This window comes from Drosophila innubila, assembly GCF_004354385.1.
Source record: "Drosophila innubila isolate TH190305 chromosome 2L unlocalized genomic scaffold, UK_Dinn_1.0 4_B_2L, whole genome shotgun sequence".
Lineage (NCBI taxonomy): Eukaryota > Metazoa > Arthropoda > Insecta > Diptera > Drosophilidae > Drosophila > Drosophila innubila.
This window is the reverse complement of record NW_022995372.1, coordinates 21,086,354-21,103,795: the sequence shown is the minus strand read 5'-3', so window position 1 is coordinate 21,103,795 and position 17,442 is coordinate 21,086,354. Positions and strand designations below refer to the sequence as shown.

The 17,442-nt window shown below is 34.3% G+C and overlaps 1 protein-coding gene across 4 annotated transcripts; it reads right to left on the bottom strand.

Annotated features, from left to right (window-relative positions):
• Positions 1-2,826: 2,826 nt before the first annotated feature.
• On the bottom strand, positions 2,827-16,703 carry LOC117780614 (RNA pseudouridylate synthase domain-containing protein 2). 4 transcript variants are annotated; one of them, XM_034617212.1, is made up of 11 exons: positions 16,348-16,702; positions 11,751-12,702; positions 5,623-5,715; positions 5,463-5,550; positions 5,178-5,400; positions 4,452-4,539; positions 4,020-4,240; positions 3,771-3,961; positions 3,486-3,713; positions 3,017-3,342; positions 2,827-2,949 (listed from the first exon to the last, which is right to left on the bottom strand). In XM_034617212.1, the coding sequence occupies exons 2-11, from the start codon at positions 12,621-12,623 to the stop codon at positions 2,854-2,856; spliced, it is 2,427 nt and encodes an 808-aa protein (XP_034473103.1). In that variant the 5' UTR covers positions 12,624-12,702; positions 16,348-16,702; the 3' UTR covers positions 2,827-2,853. The 4 variants fall into 4 exon arrangements, with proteins under 4 accessions (XP_034473103.1, XP_034473105.1, XP_034473102.1 ...); XM_034617214.1 differs by having other exon boundaries at positions 11,751-12,690; positions 16,397-16,702; XM_034617211.1 differs by having other exon boundaries at positions 11,751-12,704; positions 16,397-16,699.
• Positions 16,704-17,442: the final 739 nt, after the last annotated feature.

Below are 17,442 nucleotides of genomic sequence, written 5' to 3'. Positions count from 1 at the left end.
AACTTGCCAGCACTGGTGTGGAAGGCTGCCACCCGGTGTAAAGGCTGCCACCCTGCAAAACTTTCCGATATGGTATGATTTTTTGTACTTAGAAAAATAAGTACATTTTCGAAAATGGGTACTCTTAATTTTTGTACCCATTTTCAGATTTTGCATCGCAATTTCAGCTATTTTTTGAAGCTTTCCAGCCAGAAACAACTATTTATTTAACTAAAAAGTTGGCAACAGTGATGCGGGTATCATCACAACCACTGTTGCCAACTTAGCTATTTTATAGCTAGCTCTGGCTATTTTCAGAGTTCTTTTGGTGAAAAATTTCAAAATTGCTATTGGCTGACAATCTGGTAATACCTAATATGTTTTTAAATTAAACACTTTTGACTTAAATATAATATAAATAGGCTTATATTTCAATAAATCAGCTGGAGAGAGCCTATCGTGATCTTATCGGATTAAGTGGAATTGGAACGATAAGTTCTGTGCGCCAGATTTTAATATTTGAATTTCGTTGTAACGGCTTAGAATTTTCTTGTCTTTATTTGATTCGCTTTATGTTTACAATGCAAATGATTACTTATTTTGTTGTAAAATATTTTTTTTTCTTTGATTTAAAAAATTTGGTGTATAAAATTTAATATTTTTTATACATTTTTAAGGTTTTTATTAGCACACGGCACCTTAGATTTTTTTCTACAATGATTGCACGTCTCGCTGTCTATAGTTTTAGCTTCATTGCAAGAATATGACTTTATTTTGTTTTTTTACAGCAGTGTAAAGTAAGTTTGAGCAACAATGCAAATAGATGCTGAGGCTTATAAATTATCCTTTCTGCTTTCAGAGCTGTCAAAGGTTATTGTCTTTAGGTGCGACAGTGTTGAAAATGTACACCCTAGTCATAGTCGCAATAAATAATGCTTGTGTGTCGACCATGACTCGATAAGGTGTCCAAAAATGTTAACAAATATGTATGCGGTTGTTTATGGTCTTTTACTTTGCACCTTTGTTGGCAACATGAGGTTGATTCTGTGCAAAGGGCCAAGACAAACGCCTCACGAATGCCATTAAAGGCAACGATGAAAACGTAAGCTTCCTCTTAGCCGAATTGCCTGTTGGCTAAATTGCTGACATAGGAAAACCGAGCTAAAAAGAGGCATGTTTTTAAGCAAACATACTCGTATATTAAATAAATTTATTTATTCATTTTTTTTTATGTTTTTTAGAATCAAACAAAGACAGACAAATACTCTTTAATTTGTATGCAACTAATCAAGTACAAAAATAACCTAAAACTATTCCCAGCACTTGGCCCGAATGCTGCATTAGGAAACTTATTTAATTTCGAACAATCCCAAAGTGGATGCGCTGTTATTTTCATTTTAATTACACTTTTGCTAAATAATTCAGCTAGTTGAGAGGACCTGTAAGTGCATTATCCTGTGCTCTGACTAAACAGAGGGGCATGTTTGCAATTAGGCACGGAATTTTCCCACAGACCAGTTGAATTTCGGATTTATTGCATTTTATTTTGTAACATGCATTTTTAATTTTGCTGCTACGTTAATTAAATTTAATTTCTCACTGCAGCAGTCACAACCCCTTGTAAGTTCCTTTTCCAATAAACTTTTCGCTGCTTGCGCAGTTAACAGGACTCGAGTCCTCAAGTTCTGTCCCTCACGAAATAAGGGTATATAAATACAGTTATTTTCGGCTATGTATGCGTTATGAAGTTTAGTAAGTTCGCAAATGAGTTTTTCATGTTATGAAAAAGTTATATACTAAATATTTCAGCTATTTGCATTACAATTTAAATTTAGTGGTTATATTTTTTGGTTAAAGCTTTAGGCAAGGCTTTTAGAAATTTAAATATTATGTTAGTCCAAATCTTCCCAATGAAATACATCTGCATAGTCCTTTAATATCCAATAATTCCCAAAATAAGTACAGTAAAACATATTTCTAAGAAACATTTGTAAAATTTATTGATTTTCTTTTATGATATATATGTATATATAATATATTGCACTTATTTGTATGATGTAGTTTATATAAAATTATCTATTTAGCTTTCTTTATTATATTATTACCTTTTGTCTATTACCATTTTCAATAAGTAATTTAAGTACTATCGAAGGGCACGAAATAGTTTTTGTTTTCTTATTTTAAAGGGATATTATACTCTTAAAAGCTGATTGGAACCTTTTGATTACTCAATTCCGTTAAGATTGTTAATGGTTCGCCTGATTTAAGTATATATAGTATAAACTGTATAACTAATTGTGTGTAGAAAACTTGAAATTGTATTGCATGTCTTTTCATCTTTTCTCTTAAATGTATTATATATTTGATTGATTGGTTTGTAGAGTTTTTGATTTTGGTGATGTACACCCAATTGCCTAATACGAGTACCAATAAAATTCACTATAAGAAAAACATCTAAGTAAAGCCACAATGGGATTATATGTATTTATATGCGCACAGAAATATCTATTCATCTAAATGTGTGTAAGTGAGATATATATATATATATCTATATATATTTATATATCTGAATATATAAGTATGTTTATACCAATCTGAAAGGCACATATTCATCTTAAATATGATATTTAGAATTTCTGTTGACAGTTTACAATAATATATATTTGGTCAGTTTGTCTTCATCATATAAATTTATGAATAGCTTGGTCAATATTTATTGCACGATTTTCTTCCCATTATTTGGTTCATCATTTTTATAGATTGAAGCGATTTAATAGGACTCCCGATATTTAAAAGATTTAAGCGTAATATATATAATTACGGTACGATAAGTATACATTTGATAAGTCGGCGATAGATTATAAAATATATACTTTATTGATTCACAACTTTATCTGAGGTCAAGTCGCAGTCCTCCCATTCCGCAAGTGCCCAGGATGGTAGCTCAGTTTCGTACTCCCAGCCGGGTCCCTAAAAAGAAAATATTTAATTTGGCCCATTAGTATAAATGTTGGAGTGTGTTATTTAGTTCTGTCACCTTATATTTCCAGGCATGTAAGTACATGACAAGATCCTTGGGCTTTGGATCGCGATAGTGCACCTTGCACTCATAGCAATGCTTATCAATAACAACTTTATCGGACGCCAAACCAATATCCACAGAGCCGTTCGTGTTTTGCAACACTGAAGAAATAACGGGTGTCTCATCAGTTTTAACTGCAAGTCCTTGGCTAATATTTGCACATTCTTGTTGTTGTTGTGGTTCTGGTTGTTTAATGGGATCTAAGGCTTGTTGGTTTTCCACACAGGGGGGTGAGGTTTCGCGTGAATTAGTCCCCACATCATCATCGCTGTGGTGCACGGCTTTAGGGTAGAAAATAATTTATAATTTATTTATTTACACAGATTTCATGGTAGCCTAGTAGATAGAATTTTATATTATTTTTATTTGTTTTTTTTAGACTAGGAATAGGGTCTCCAGTCCTACTAGTTCCAGCAATACTCACCAAAAGTTTGATCGCTGCTTAAGCTCTCCAAATCAGTTTCATCCTTAGTATTTTTGAACAATGATATGTCGGAGTCACAATCGATTCCCAACCAGTTTTCAGCATTGTGTATGTTAATGAGATCTCGTATAAGTTCATCGTCAGTTTTGCCACCAATATCGCCAGATCGACCCTTCAGTGGCCCAAAGACCTCATGATTGTACAACGGATCATTAAGTATAGGATAACCTAAGTATAATATTACATTTAATATCGTAAACTGAAATTTTTTTTATCAAATCCCACCTAAGTATTGCAAATGTACACGTATCTGATGCATACGTCCTGTGAGTGGTTTGCAGAGAACCACGCTGGTGGTTCCATTCTGAGATAACTTCTGGAAAGTTGTGGTACAATCTTTGCCCTTTGGAGAGACTTTACACACTCCAATCTTATAGCTGACCACCTCTATTGGCTCCTTGCACTCCACAATACCGCTAAAATTGATAGAAAATTTCTTCGCTGTTCCTTTTTATTATTATTGAATATACTTACTCTGGAAAAATTCCCTCCACTCGACAGATATACTCCTTTTCCACCTGTCTATTCCGAATCTGTTGTTCCATTTGACGTGCTTTCTTTGGGCTCCTTCCGAATAACAAGAGACCAGAAGTTAACCGATCAAGACGATGAATTGTGCGAAGATTCTTCAGATTAAATTCCTTGGCAAGTATAAATACGACAGTATTGTGCCTATATCGTCCACACGGATGAACCTAAGTGTATAGAAAACAAATCAATATAACAGAATAATAATAAAAAATAGTTTTCATAGTTTTTCAAGGTACGTGTATTTGCAATCAGTTGAGAACTTGAGTTATATATAGACTTGGATTATAATATTTATTAGTAGATAAATTATCTCTAAATATTGTTGTATTTTTAACTGTTAATTTATGTAATATGGCGGTCGTTAAAGCCACTTACGGGTATAGAGGCCGGTTTATTAACAACCACAATGTCCTCATCCATATGCACAATTGTGATTGGTTGGCAAGTGACGGGTACTTCGTGTCTGCAAAGATATTCATGAGTGCGCATATTTAGTTAGATTTATGTAACATTCAGCGCTTTCAGATGAACAGAAATCCGTGTCTCATCGGACGTTTTAGCCAATATGCTTGTCTTACAAAAAGATATAAACATTAAAATATGGCAGATATAACGCAACGAAAATTATTTGAAATTCTTTGAAATTTGTATTTGCATAGATTAAAAATTCTTATTTAATTACAATACTAAAACATATCTGCAAAGCTACAATAAAATTCCTAAATGGTCTAATCTCATGTATGAGATTATAAATAATATTAGTAATCTATGTTACAAAGAAGTTACCAAAGTTGGAATGCTCGACTTTGAGATACTGTACAACCGGTTCCAATATAAATTACGCCTTTAAATAAGAATTGCTTTAAACAGAGACAAACCGTGAACGGTTGTTATTGAATTCAGAAGTAAGTCGAGAATTTTATATTATTTTTAATTAAGTACACTCCATATGAAAATAATTTATAATACTTAATTGAATTTACGACAATGATAGACGTTTATAAAAATTGTATAGAATTATTAAAAAGTATCTTTTTTTGAAGGCATGCCATGTGCCCTTTTCAATTCAATTACTTATATCTTTACTCAAATGGTATTTACCTGTGCACAATATTGGCTAACAAGTCATTATGTTTCAGCCGATAATCGATGGGAACCTTCTCGAAATTAACGGTTAACGTGCCCGTCTGTATACAACGCTCATACTCCTCAGCTGGATGGGCCCGAAACTCCTTTGAGAATATATCGAGTATCTTTTCGCCCACCCAACGACCTTTTGTGAAGGTCGTGAAGGTGAAGTAATAGGGATAGACTTTTCTAAGACCTATAAAAGAGAGTTGCTTTTGTAAGGCTTAATTTTAAATTACAATATTTATTTTATTTTACCATTTTCTGTATAGTAGGAAGTCTCCTGATATCGTTCATCAGTAAAGCCAGGTCTTTTTGCTTTCAAGGCCTTTGTCTCGAGTTTTGCCTTTATTATTAGATAGAAATTATAGTGTTGTAATCAAATTTCCTTAAATTTTCAGCTTCATATTCGGTCTACCTTTTTCAAATCTTTAATTTGCTCAGTGTCCTCAGTTTTCCGCTTCTCAGGAATTTTTAGTTTCTGTTTCTCTGATTCGCCCACTGAAGTAAGCTGAAAGTAGAAGAACAAAAATGTACATGGGATTAGATTGTAATGAGTCTGAGAGATATCTAGGAAGAATTATATAAAAACTTAAACATTTGATTAGCCTTTACCATTTATAAACTTAGATATCTCAGCTCAAGGATTAGTTATTTCAAATTGTTTCAGCTGAATTCTGGGAAAGGCACGCTCTTAAGTAAAGGTATCTATTGTTGATGGAATTTTATTTATACGTAATGCCTCCATTTTGTGCACGAATTAAAAGCTGAACAAAAGATTTGGTGGATTTTAGAGATCTGTTTTAAAGATTTATGCTTTCAGGCACTCAAGAAAGACAAATCGCCTGATCTGACGTCGGTATTGCAAGTCAGCAACTCAAGTTTCGGAAACCATCAAAAATATTTATACATTTTGGCGTCTGGCATTTTTATCTTTTCATAATTTGATCATAGTATTCCTGGCTACGAGTACTCTCAAGTGGACCGACGAGCTCTAATTCTTCATCCATTTAACGTATAAATATGTGCATACATATATATTTATATACATATATGGTATGGTATCTGTGCGTACATTGTACAATGTAATTTGTAGACAAATGCATCTGCATATGCACTAGATACAGATAAATGTGAATATCTGAATGTAGATACTCGTACTTTGGAATAGATACTTGCATTTCAGTTAGTTGTCTCTTTCGTGGACTCCGATGAGTGACTGTTGGCTGGCTGACTTTTGTCTTTGCTTTCATTGGCAGTGCGCCCAACAAATGATGGAAACATGCGGCATGCCCCCAAAAAGCCGTGGGGGAGGGCAACGAAACACGGGAGACCCGCCACGAGCAATACCGGGAGACGGTCGTCGGTCGACCGTCGACAAGGCCTGTCGGTCAATTTCCCTTAAGCAGCAGCTTATACCCTATACTAAGGGTAATATCATTTTATTTACGATCTCAAAAATAAAATCAACTAAAATTCACTTTGGCAGGTCAGTAATTCCAAAAGTTTAAATAAATTGATTTTATTTCAGTTACACAAGAAGTAAAACTATAAAATTAGTTGTGATCATAAATTAAATGCAACAGAAAAACTTTTTTTAAATAAGCCAAAGAGAATTGAAAATATAATAATAAAAGAAAATATTGTAGAATTTTATTGCGATCTTAATTTTATTTAATGCAATATTGAGAACTTAAAAAAAAACATGTTTTATTAAATGTTATTCATATATTTTGAGAACCGAAAGAACAGATCGTTCCTATTGTAATGCCATTAAAACCAAATTTTGTCAGAATATTTAAGACAATACAATACACACAATAATTTGGATTAATAAATGTAAAAAATACCAACGTTTTTTTTAATACCAAACGTTGATTTTCAATTATTTTGATCAGAAAATATTTTTAATATCTTATCTGGTATACAGCTAAAGAGCATTAAGTCTTTGGTATTCCAAAGATTTAATTTCATTCTCGTTATAGTTACAAGGCGTCCTCGTCTCATATGTGCACTCAGAGAAAATAATGCACAAAGATCCCACAAGCCCCTAGTATGATAGACACAAAAGACACAGTCGACAAAAGTCTCGGTTTCTCAATTTTGGTTTTATATTTAGCTCTGATATCATAATGTAGACCATATAGTACTTGCATTTATCTCGTTATGCCACTAATACACACTGTGCTTTAAATATTTACAATTTACACTAAACTTTAGATGATTCCAATTAATACAACATGATAATAATCAATAATCGTTTATGTTTATTGTTATTATACAAAAAAAGAAAAAAGATGAAAAAGAAAAAGGAATGAATGAAAAATGTTTGAACTCTGCCCACACACAGACGCTCAACTCACACATTGATAAGTATGAATATAGATATGAATGTTTGTTCCACTCATCCATGAGATGATGTTCATATAAAAAGACTTGAGAAATTAATTGAATCATTCAACGGCGGAGACCTGTTGCCAGCGATCTTGGCAAGCGACCATTCATATATGTTTGTATCTGTCTTGAGTATACATACATATAAACCTATATATTTGTATGAATATGTTGCATTCAATGATCCTAACTATAGCCGGCAATTTTGATATTGTTCCAAAGCAGACGACAATTTCGCATAAAATGTATGTGTGTTTCGCGTACACCCACACTTCGAATCATATCAAAAGGAGAAGATTGTACGTAGATGCGACAGAATCTTTCTTCACTCGGTTCCGTAAGGTGACATTTAACGGAGGCGTGTGGCGAGTGCGTCGGCTCTCGGCATCTGGAAGTCGACTGACTGCAGCACGTGACCACTATTTTGTTAATTAACAAATTTTCAAGAACAGCCAATACTCAAAATAGATTGTTACCGTGCCGACTTAATGTGCTCCGTTCATCTCTGGTTTCTATTTTTTTAAAATTTATTTTGCGTGGAGAACTCGTTTCTGATCCCCATGAAAAACCAGATTGCAAGGAATCCTGCTGGTAATTAGATCATAGATTATGTCCACACAATTTGTGTGCACTAAGTAAGCAGTCTTTCCTGTCTGACGGACCATATCAGATTGACATGTAACAGTTGCTGTACGTTGAGTATGGGTATTACTGTGAATTCTAGCTCTTCAGCGCCATGAAAGGAAAGCTGCTTCAATCCAACTTATTTCTATTACGAAATGTCCACTTAGACTTTGTTAAAGCAATAGCAATAGCTATAACAATATCAAATGATCTGCGGTTAGTCAGCTGCTAAACAAAACTAAGTAGATAAAAAACTATTTTTATTTTGTTTCTTTTGTATATACCGAGAGTCAGAATCAAGCGATAATTAACAGTTCCTTTCTACCTTTCATAAACTTAATAGTATTTATTTTTTTAGCTTGCAGCAAAATAAACTTCTGAAAAGTTTTTTTACGCAAGCTAAATTGTTTACAAAACATTGTGTTTGTGTTATACCCTGTACCAAAAACATTCTGTTTAAATTGTATATGTTACAGAAATATATACACTCGTATATACATCCAGGCATCGTTAGTGCTTAACGCAGTTTTTCAATTTCCACGCGTTTGTCAAATTAAAAAAGATTTTCATGTGCAAGATCGTATTACATATTGGTTTGAATATCGATTTTTAAAATGTATTGTATTGTTATTGAAAGTTTTTCGCTAGAAATTCTATTCTTGAATTTAAATTGAATTTTGATGTGAGATTGTTTCTTTGATATGTTTATGACAACAGTTTTAAAAAGTTTCCAGTAAATGTTTTCGTCGATATTGAGTTAAATAAACTAATTTCATTTTTATAATGTATCTTTAATATTTGTTATATTATATAATATTTTTAAATGAGTATGGCATCTCATTTTCAGTATGCTGCAAAGCTGTTAATGAAATTGTAATAACTTCAGACCCAAAGTATCATATTAACTTGTTGAAAGCCTTAACTTGTTTTCAAGGGCCGCTACTCTTCAGTAAATAAATCTCATATGCTGTGCTGCGGGTATTACAACTTTAAAGGGGGGAGTGTGTTCACGTTTAACATGAGTATTATGAATTTTTGTAAACAACAAAGAAAAGGCAAAATAGCGCTTGTCTCTAACTCACAGTTGTGGCTACTTTATGGGGCTATGTGGGAAACCTTGACCAACTCAGTCAACGTTTACCGCTCACCGCACCGCACCGCACTACACCGCAGCTCTCGTGAAATGATTGCATTTCAAAAGACTCTGAAATCGCTGCAGAAATAACGACCAACAAAATGCGTAGCGATGCGGAAAATCTGAAAGGTCTTTATAAGTAGCAAGCTAAGGCACAAGGAGATTGCAGGTTAGCTTCAGATTGTGTTTAAAAATAGTATTAGTACTCGTATTTATTTATTAAACACAAAGCACGTAATTATATTTTCGGTTTTATTTTTTATTTATGATATCATCATACTTCACAGCCTTGCCACTATTTGCTGCCAATAGGCAAGTATTGTGTCTACAACTATTAGTAAGTATTTGGCAATTATAGAAAACACCTCAACACACACTCAGCTAAGTACAATTGAAATCGTAATAAGCTACTACTGATTTCAATCTTTTAAATTACAACTACAACTTACAAGTAAGTTGGAGTTTGTTAAAGTGAATGTCCAACACATTACAACTCCAACACCGACTCCAGACGGATTACGCATAGTCTCACAGTCAGGTTTTCATGATGCAGTTTTGACATAATGCCTCTCCGCGTCAATTTGGACCCACTTAAGATTTCTACATCCACAAATCGACACACATACGTACTGTAACACTATATCGTAAGTGTATCGACCAGTCTGCATGCTCGACTCATTAGTCTGTTTGGTTTATACAATACATCCGCTAAAAATCCATTTTCTTTTCCGAAATTTCTCTGTTGAAATTTACATCTAACTTTAAGTCAAAATACATTTAGTTTCAAATTTTTTTCAAGAAACACTAACTAAATTATTTTAATGCTGTTAAAACAATAAAAAGCACATAGTTTATGCAAATAAAATGTAGTGTTATGATAATACGTTAAGGCACGTTTACTTTATAATTGCTTAAGGCATAAAATTCAATATTAAAATTTAAAAAGGTTTAAAATTTACTAAAGAGAGTAAAGTACTTAAAAAGAGCTTAATATTTTTCAACGTAAAAGTAAACTTTATTATGCCACAAATTGTAGAATGTTAATCAATTGCATTTCAACGAGTTTCGAATGTAATCGAGGTCTGAAATGGGTATTGTTGCTGATCATTGATTTAATTGTTGTTAACAGCTTTTAATATTTGTTTAGTAATGTCTCTGTTTTTTTCAGCTTTCGTTCAGCTATACGAGTAGATAATTATTCAATAAGTTGGTTCGCTTTACTCGTAGCAGTGATATTTTTATACTAACCGCTTCTTCAAACCGGTTCAGTTGAATTATAGAAATAAGCAATTACATCAGCATGCACAGACACTTCAGAATTGATTTCTTTGGGAAGACAACAGCTTCCAGCTTATAATTATTTGTGCTGCACCTAGTACAACATGCAAACAAACTTCAAAAGTGTTTTCTATGAATATATGTATTTTTTTTTCGAGTTAGAGATAGCTCATTGTTTAAATAGTTGTCTTACATGCCGGATAGGTGTACGATTCTTGTGCATAAATATGTATACATACTCGTACATACATTAAGTATTTTATGTAAACATCTATTGAACAATTCAAGTTGAACACGACGGCTCACAACTAACGATAAATCATTATCCGGGGGCAATGATGAGCGCACATATTTCTACATATTTATGCCTGTCCGTCCGTCTGTCCGATTGTCTCTCCACATATCCATGTACGAGTACTTTACTTTTGGTTCAAGAGCACGGCTCATTTCAACTTAAACAGCAGCTGCCTCTCTCTATCTCTCTCTTTCAGCTACTGGCATCAATTGTGTCTCGATGACCTTCGCCCAAGTGCTTGATTGCAGGTGCCTCATGCTGCGACTGCGACTGCTGCATGTCGTTATGTCTTTCTGTCTGTCCGATTGACAATCAGAAATCTTGACATACCGTTTAGGAGGGGGGCATACAGTTCGATTAAATATCGTTAAGTTTAAGGCCTGTTTTTGCATTTTAATAAAAATTTTATCATCGCCTTGAATAATTGCTGTATACTTTATTTGCATTGAAAGTGCTTTTAATGAGGACTTAATTGCGGTGTTCCCACCTTACAATATCATTTTGATCAGCGTAGCCAACTATTCTACAAATATGTAGTTGCAGTGTTGCCATCTTAAGTATAAATTCATGTGGACAACGGGAATGCACTGCTTGATTAGTGTAGCCAACTATGTAATTACAGTATTGCCACAGAGATAATATGGAATGAACACTTTGAAGGTGACCCACGTTGCCAACTACACGACAGATCGTTGTCAAATTGATAGACAATAAGAAAATTTAAAGGAGACCTTTGCAGGTAAATGAAAAACCCGACCTTAGCGTATTAAGTAAATATGTAATTCGTGTAATCTGTATCGTAATATGAGCTTTCACATACCTTTCTGTTAATCGACAAAGCGGCGGCGGCATTTGGTAGCGATTTGATGGTTGTGAGGCCCGAGGCGGTTGCATGGTTCCTTAGGGCCATGACGCCACCCAGATTGAGATTAATGGAAGAGAGATGCTGCAGATCCTGTGGCATGCAATTCAGCGACTGCACAAGGGTGCATGCAGAAGGCGGTGGTGCGGGGCGTGGCACTGGCACGGGCACCTGCACCGGCACCTGTGTTGTCTGTGGCATTAAGCCTGCTGGCGTTGTGGCAGCCACTGAGGCAGCCGCCAATAGCGCCTGCTGTGCGGACAAGGAGACGCCACCAAAAGCGCCATGATTAGCGCCTGCAGCTCCAGCTGCTGCTGCTGCCGCTGCTGCCGTATAATAGGCGCTCAACGAAAGCGGCGAAAACATCGCCGATTGCAACAACTGCTGCGTCTGGGAGTGACTGTGGGGATGTGCGTGTGCCGGCGTGCTCTGCGCCAGCTGTCCCGGATAACTGGGCGTCTGGGTGGCACCCAACATTGGCTGGCCAAAATTGAAAGCGGGTGCCATGGGAAAATGGGTGCCGGCACTGGGATGCAATGCTGGCTGTTGATAGTTGGTTGGCGGTGCTGCTGCCGTGTTCGGTGAATGTTGCTGCGGCTGATGTTGCTGCTGCTGCTGCTGGTGGTGGTGTTGCTGCTGATGATGTTGCTGTTGCTGCTGCTGATGTTGTTGTTGTTGCAATTGATGCTGTGGCGCGTATATTGCACCTTGTGGCGTTACGGCCACTTTGTCAGCAAAGGGTGTCTGCAGGGCCATCAGCTTGTGATGATGTTGTTGGGCAGCCAACGACCAGGGCAAATACCAGGCACAAGAAGACGTTGAATTCTGCATTCTGATTTTTTATTTCTTTCTTTTGCTCTTTTCTAAAGTCGATTGTCACATATATCACTCACAATCTGTGCGTTAATATCTGAATCATATAATTAAATTTTATATTAAATAATAAACACTATGTTTTCGGTTAGCTTTTGTTCTGTTTTATCAGGCGAATTTAATTTATTTTCAAACTACAATCTCCATTGCTTACTTTTCGGTTCATACATAACAAAGTTGTGAGTTTACTTATATATATACATATATATAATTGTATATACTATATACTATATACAGGTCAGATCAGTAAAGTGCTGTCTGGCACTTTCGACGCGTTTATTTGAAATTTAGAATTTGAATTTACTTTTGGTTGCTTTTGTTTAGTTTATCTATTAACAAATCGTTGTGATTTCATGGCTCGCACAATGGGTTAAGTCCCAACATTCTGTCCAAATTGTAGAGCATTTCAGGAACAACAAATATATTACAAACTAAGTACGATTTCCGACAAATAAATAAACCATTAAATGGAAAATAAATTGGTTTTATAATTGTTCAATGAATTGATTTAAATTAGACTGAAAATTAAGCAATTGTAATTAAAATATATTAAATCTCTTACACTCAAATAAGTCCTTGAACTAAAGATAAAATAAAGTTTAGCATACTTTGAAATCAAGGTTTTGAACATACCCAGTTGATTTCATTTAATATTTATGTAAAAATTTAACATGCAAATGCTAATGAGACATAAACAGTGGGGCTTTAACACAATATTGAATGATAAAATAAGCTTTGAACTGGATTCTGATAACCATTAACTCATGCCTTTTTTTCTAATTTGTTCTACCATATTTTTTAAGTTGAATAAAACCAAAAATAAGGTACATACATATATATATATATATATATATATATATATATATATATATATATATATATATATATATATATATTTTTTTTATTAAGTTAGGTTCTGTCAACTCTATATTGCATCTAATATTCAACTTAATAAGCTTGTTATTTTCTCAAAATAAAGTTCAATACGGAAGTTCAGATAAAATTTACTGTAAGAGATGACTTCAAAAAGTTCTCGCAAAAAGTTTCTGTAAAAACTTTGTGATATTATTTCATCGTGTAAATCCCAAATAAGTATATAGTATATATAACTTAGAAGTGTAAGCAGAATCAGTAGTTTTGTGTTTATTTGTAAATTTGATGTTGTTTTTAGCGACGCACTGTCAAAATGTACCCAAAACACAAACACACACACACCACAAAACCGCCGACATGGTCGAAACTACAACTACCTGTCTTGACGGGATAGGGGCGGTAAAGAAACGTTGTGTACTTGTTTATCGTCTAATAAATGAAAATGGAATGGAACAATGGCAAGAAAAGCCACTAAATATAGCGTAATGGATTTTAAATGCACATTCGACAACTGACGCCTGGTTGATAGCTGATGGTTTTTGGCTGATGGACTGCCAACAGTGTAAATAGAATTTTATGCTTGTGTACGCCCAACTGAATGAGTATGCATATAGTCATAGTCGTACTACTAACATATATGGAGAAGAACTCGTTCTTGTGTTCCTCGCAATATGAATATTGTGGAAGATATGGATATCAAAGGAATTGGGACGCACATGTGTTCGTCACACGCCAAGGAATTGATACTATATTGATATACATTCGTACGTAAATAAATCGTCTGTAACCAAGATAATTGAGTTCAAATTAGAAAACAGAAAGAACACAGAATATCATCGTTGGCCACCGCTGCGTATATGTAATATTTTTAATATTGTTAATACCCTTGCAGCGGGTACTTAAAGTTTGTGAGCAAATGCGTAAGTTAATAATAGATAATATTTGTCAGATTAAAGTGCTAAGTACAATATTATCATGTCTTTAACAACTTAAATCGGCTTATTATATCATCAACAGGCTCAGTAAAAAATCAGTTGTCTTTTTTAGAAATTTTTATTGCCATGTAGCTCGGTCGCGCGTTCTGAATATATCATATGAAATGGGAACAATTTGTCAAAATTTGATATATTTTTTATAATAAATTTTCATTATTTAAGAAGTTTTTTCAAGATCAGCTAGCAAGGGTATTTAGGCTTCGGCAACACGTGTATAACAATCCTATCTCATTATTAGTATTTTTTTCGTGTTAGTTTTTTTCTGACATATTTTAAACCCCATTCGCAATTAGAATTATATCGTTCATGGCACATAAAGTGTGGTTCTCGTTCTCGCCTTCAGTCCGTTGTCTCCCCAAGCGTTTTGTGATCATCTAACGGCGAGTTAATACATAGAGCTCCCCCCGTCCTTGCCACAAACACATACACACACACACTCCTTCTCATTCTCCTTCTTCTAGTCAGCACCCCCACTTCAGTCCGCCCCCTCCTCCCCGCGTGTTACTCAAGCAGCTGCTGCTATCTTTTCTTGTTGTGCGTGTGTGTGTGTGTGACTATGAATTTATTTACTTATGTATTTATTTTTTCGGGGGCTTTGTGCTAAAATAAGTCTGATGTATTACTAGGTTTGCTCGTGTTCACAAAGAAATATCTACAAATTATTTCAAATTTTCATTTCAGCTCTATGTACGAGTATTGTCTATACAAATACATACATATGTCTTTATATGTGTGCGCTGATGTTTTGTGATCTTTTTGCTGTTTTCTTTTTGTTTGATCACACAATGACAAGATGATGTCTGTTTTACGATTATTTTTAATAGACTAATCTCTTATATAATACACTTTCGCATTTGTACATACATACATACATACTTCGAGGGAAAGTGCCAAAGGATTTCGCAATAAAAATGTCAAAAGTACAAATAAACAATATTTAATAGAATTTAAAATGATAAAATGAAAATCAATGAGACATTCAAGAATATCATTGAAAGTGTACCTCCACTTATATATAATATTTTATGAAGAATTTCGTGTGAGAGAAAAGCATTTCATTTGTCTTCATGAAAATATTTACTTCAAATATTTGGTCCTGAACGGAAAGCCGCAACGAAAGAATGTTAGGTAATGGATGGCATGTGCGGGTTCTTGAAGTTTGACGTTTCCACTGAACTGAAGATTATTAAAGGCCATTCTGTGCGTAGGGCTACTGAATTTACTTGATATATTTCAAAACGTCACCTCTAACTAAGTAGTCTTGCCAACAAATATTTTTGTATAGAAAAATATACAATTTTCAGAACAAAAACTATTTGCGTACGTAAAAATGGACGATGTTAGACTACGGCAATAGCGCATATTTTTGGTACAGAGCCATGCACGGGCACACACACAAACACACACACACCCATACATATAGACAAGCTAAGGAAAAATTCTAAAAGCGTTGTCCTCAAATAGCTTTACTCATACACACTCCTACTATTTAGTCGCTTGTCAAATGTCTAAAAAGACCGATTATAATTATAATGACATTTATGTAGACCAATAAAATGGGATCAGAGATCAAGTGTCGGCCTAACTTAAGGTTAGATTTAAAGTTGCTTTAGTCAAATTACAGGAAAAACGTTCGCTTAATTAATAGGAAACACATTTAAATTACTGGTAGGTCAGTTTTATGCATAAGAGTAAACATTTTGAAAATTTAATGTCTTAACAGCTAAGGAATGATATGACAGCACATGAACAATGAAGATCCATTTGAAACCGCACATACTATATAGTAAAAGCCTATTGTTAACTGTAATTACAGTCTTAAACAAATCACTTCACTTCATTCGTCGTCTTGCATTACATACATTGATTGATTTGATAACAAATCTATTCTAGCGCCGGAATGTTAGTTATTACCACGCAAAAACAATATTAAAACGAAACGGGTTTTATATTTAAGTAGCGCGACACGCCCGCTCACTCCTACATCCCTGGTTTACTAGCTATCCAGATTGTAAGCCATCAATGTCGTCAGGTGTACGAGCGTCGGCGTTTTTAAATCGTTTAGTCGCACACGTTTTAACAAGTTTTCAGCAATGGCATTCACGCGACAACCTCTGCACTGGCTGAAAGCAAGCGGCCGACTGATTGGAGCTGCTCCAAGAGCGACATCACGACTGTGGGCCGTCAACATTTTCAAATTGCGCGCGCTCTGCTAAAACCACTTCTACTACTGCTACAACAACAATTGAGCAGAATGTTATCGATTGTGTATAAGTTGCATAGCCTAACAGCAGAGAGAGCAATGCTGTTAAGTTCAAACTCTTCGAATTTGTATGTTTATATGATTTGTGATAAAGCTATTTATTATGCACGCTATTGATAAAAAACATATTAAATTTTTATCAAAATCTCTTTAGTTCCATTATGATCGCATATTTTAAGAGAAATGCATAAAGAGATTTTTGAAATGCTTGATAAAGTTGCGTCTTATTTAGTATTACCTAAGACTTAAAATTGTCTTTAGTTTTTTGTTTTTTAACGCTTTTGTTTTTGGCACTTGCAACTTGTTTGATTAAAGGCTTATTTTGCAATTGAAAACAAGTGCTTACTTTGGATTAAAATTAAAATAAATATTTACGCTGAATGTAAATATTTATAAATATGCATTGGATGTGTTCTTTCCGACAAAATGCTAAAAAAAACTAAGTTTTTGCGCATTGTCCTTCTATTTTGAGTAGATCACAAGTGAGACAATATAATACTATATTGTTTTCAAGGAAAAGTATATGGTCAATAAAAGTTTACGACAAAGTATATAATGCTTAAGAATATGCTAAACAATGCGTAAGTAAAAAAATATGCCAAAGTATAAGATTTGACTTAAAAAAAATTTTTAATGTTAAAAAACT